The 2,290-nt window shown below is 57.6% G+C and overlaps 1 protein-coding gene across 2 annotated transcripts in view; it reads left to right on the top strand.

The window, feature by feature from the left end:
- CFAP46 (cilia and flagella associated protein 46) overlaps positions 1 to 2,290 on the top strand; it is a 96,236-nt gene that overhangs the window by 2,100 nt on the left and 91,846 nt on the right. For both annotated transcript variants that reach the window (XM_049645925.1, XM_049645924.1), the window contains exon 5: positions 1,289 to 1,453. In XM_049645925.1, the coding sequence (XP_049501882.1) occupies positions 1,289 to 1,453 (165 nt within the window). The remainder of the gene's footprint in view (positions 1 to 1,288; positions 1,454 to 2,290) is intronic.

The raw sequence follows: 2,290 nt of genomic DNA, 5'->3' as shown, positions 1-2,290 counted from the left end.
GCTGGATGGCCCGGGCCAAGGCCTTGTATCTCTGGTGATTCGGCTAACACTCCAGCACCGTTTTCTACTTAATCAACGTTTCGGTTTTCAAGAACTACTCTCGAAGCTGTTAAGCTTGCATACGAACTGGTGTTCCTACAACCTACTTAAGTAGGATCCAACATTTAAAGGAGGTTCAGGTGTAAATAAATCCCAGATTCACGCATCCGGTGATCTCGTAGGTGCTGCTCACGGCCCCCCCTGGCAGCCCTGCTGTGGGTGCTGGGGTACCGGGCCCAGCCCCACAGACCCTCCTCACTGGGGACATGTGCTAAGGGGAGTGGGTATTTCAAGGGGACCATGTCCCGGAACCGTGAAGCGGGAGTGGCAGACAGCCCGCATCCTGGGGATCTTGGGGGCACCTGCAGACTGCCTGTTGGCGACCAGCAGCCTTGGCGGCCGGCAGGACCATCTTTACAAATAGACGAGGGCGCAGCTTGGCAGAGAACGAGAGGGGCTCTGCGTTAGCCCCTTGAAGGAGCAGACAGCCTTGTTTTGTTGCCGTGCCCTGGGTCCTTCCTCCATCCGGGGTAAGAGCAGGCATCCACGGTGCTCGTCCACCAGGGGAGCAGTGTGGACCGCCGGGCGCCTGGAGTCTTGCAAGGCAGAGCCGGCCCCTTGGAGAGGCCCGAGCGAGAAAGGCGGATCGGCCGCTCTGATTCTCTTGGTCGGCACCTGCTTCCAGCCCTCAGGAAAAAGCCCAGCTTCCGGAGGGTGTCCCTGCTCCCCTCTTCCTCCCCCACTTGGCTCTATCATGTGCAGGTTTGGGAGTTTTGCTCCCTAAAGATTTGCTCTCCTTCTTCTGCCTGCCGGACCCTGCACCTGCACTGCTGTCCCGGCTGATTGCTCATCGCATGTCAGGTCTCAGCAGGATGTTGCTTCCTCCAGGAGGCTTTCCTTGATTCCCCCTGCTCTTGCCCGTTCTTGTCTATCCGTTGGGAACCGAAGGAGACCTTGCTGACTGGTACATTTTCACAGGGAGCTGGTCACTTTTGGAATGACCGAATGAGCGAAGGGGTCTCTGGGCTCAGGAGTCATGTGGCGGGGTGACCATGGCCGGGGCTGAACTTGGAGCCACCAACCCCTTCTGGGCAGGGCGCCGGTGGCCACCCCAGGGAGGGCTCTGCTCGCTCTGGCAGTATGGGCCGGGGGCAGCTCAGATGCTGCTGCTGCCATCTACTGGAGACGCCCGAAGGGGCTGGGGACAGCCTTGTGGCCTAGTCTCAGACTTCCTCTGCTGCGGTCGCAGGTATCACTTCCTGGTATATAACGCATCTGTCCTCTACTGGCAAATGGTGAGGCCGTTTCTCAAGCCGGGATATCATCACCATCTGATCTCCAGCCTCTCCCAGATCGTAAACGTGTTAAACCAAACCGAGGAGGAAGACAAGGAGTGGCAGGCAGAGCTAATGCTGTGAGTGGAGGTGGCCCGCCCGGCCTCGGGTCCCTACCCGACGGCCCCGCCCCGTGCAGCCTCTGACCTGCTTCCCCTCCCACCTTCACCGGGTGGGACTTACACTGCAGGGTGTAGGGCATTGCTTTGGACTCTGTAGTTAGAAGTGCGTGTTCTGTGTGCTTGTCTAATGATATCTAGGGATGAACTCGCAGCGTGCTGATCATGTGGTGTCACAAGCTGAGTGTTCAGACTGAAAACGTAGGAAATGAAAGCTTGTGTCACAATCCTGGTTCGTGGTTCTAAAAACTTCGTTCCGTAACTATTAATGCAGTAGACGTTTTAGCAACGTAAACTCAGCCCGAACGGCCCTATTTAGGGAAGCACACGCCAAGGCATCACCACAGGGACGGCCCTGAGGAGCCACAGTGAGATGTCAGCACGCGGTCTTTGTGCGGGGAGGAGTGAGCAGCGGCCAGACTCACCCCGTGTTTGGGGAGTGCCGTGTGCGGGCAGCGGCCGGGCAGGCGTCCACGAGACGAGCCAGAGGGTCTGCCCGGAAGGTGGAATCAGGAATCTAGACGCTTTCTTCACCTGCTTTATGGCTACGTGGGGAGCTTTTAAGAGAAAATCAATACGAATATGATGTTTTTTTTGAAAAAGCTTATTTTAAACGTCTTAGGGAGTTTCGGTGCGAATATTCCCTTTTTCCCTCCTGCCGGGAGTAGGAGTGCTCTCTCGGCCCCGGTGAGCCGCACCGGGGGGGGGGGGGGGGGGGGGGGGGGGGGGCGGCCCGGAGGCGTGTAGGGTGGGGGGTTTCAAAAAAAAAAAAATATTCGGATTGATTTTGTCTTAAGG

This window comes from Panthera uncia, chromosome D2, assembly GCF_023721935.1.
Source record: "Panthera uncia isolate 11264 chromosome D2, Puncia_PCG_1.0, whole genome shotgun sequence".
In the NCBI taxonomy this organism is placed as follows: domain Eukaryota; kingdom Metazoa; phylum Chordata; class Mammalia; order Carnivora; family Felidae; genus Panthera; species Panthera uncia.
This window is presented reverse-complemented; position numbering and strand designations above follow the sequence as displayed.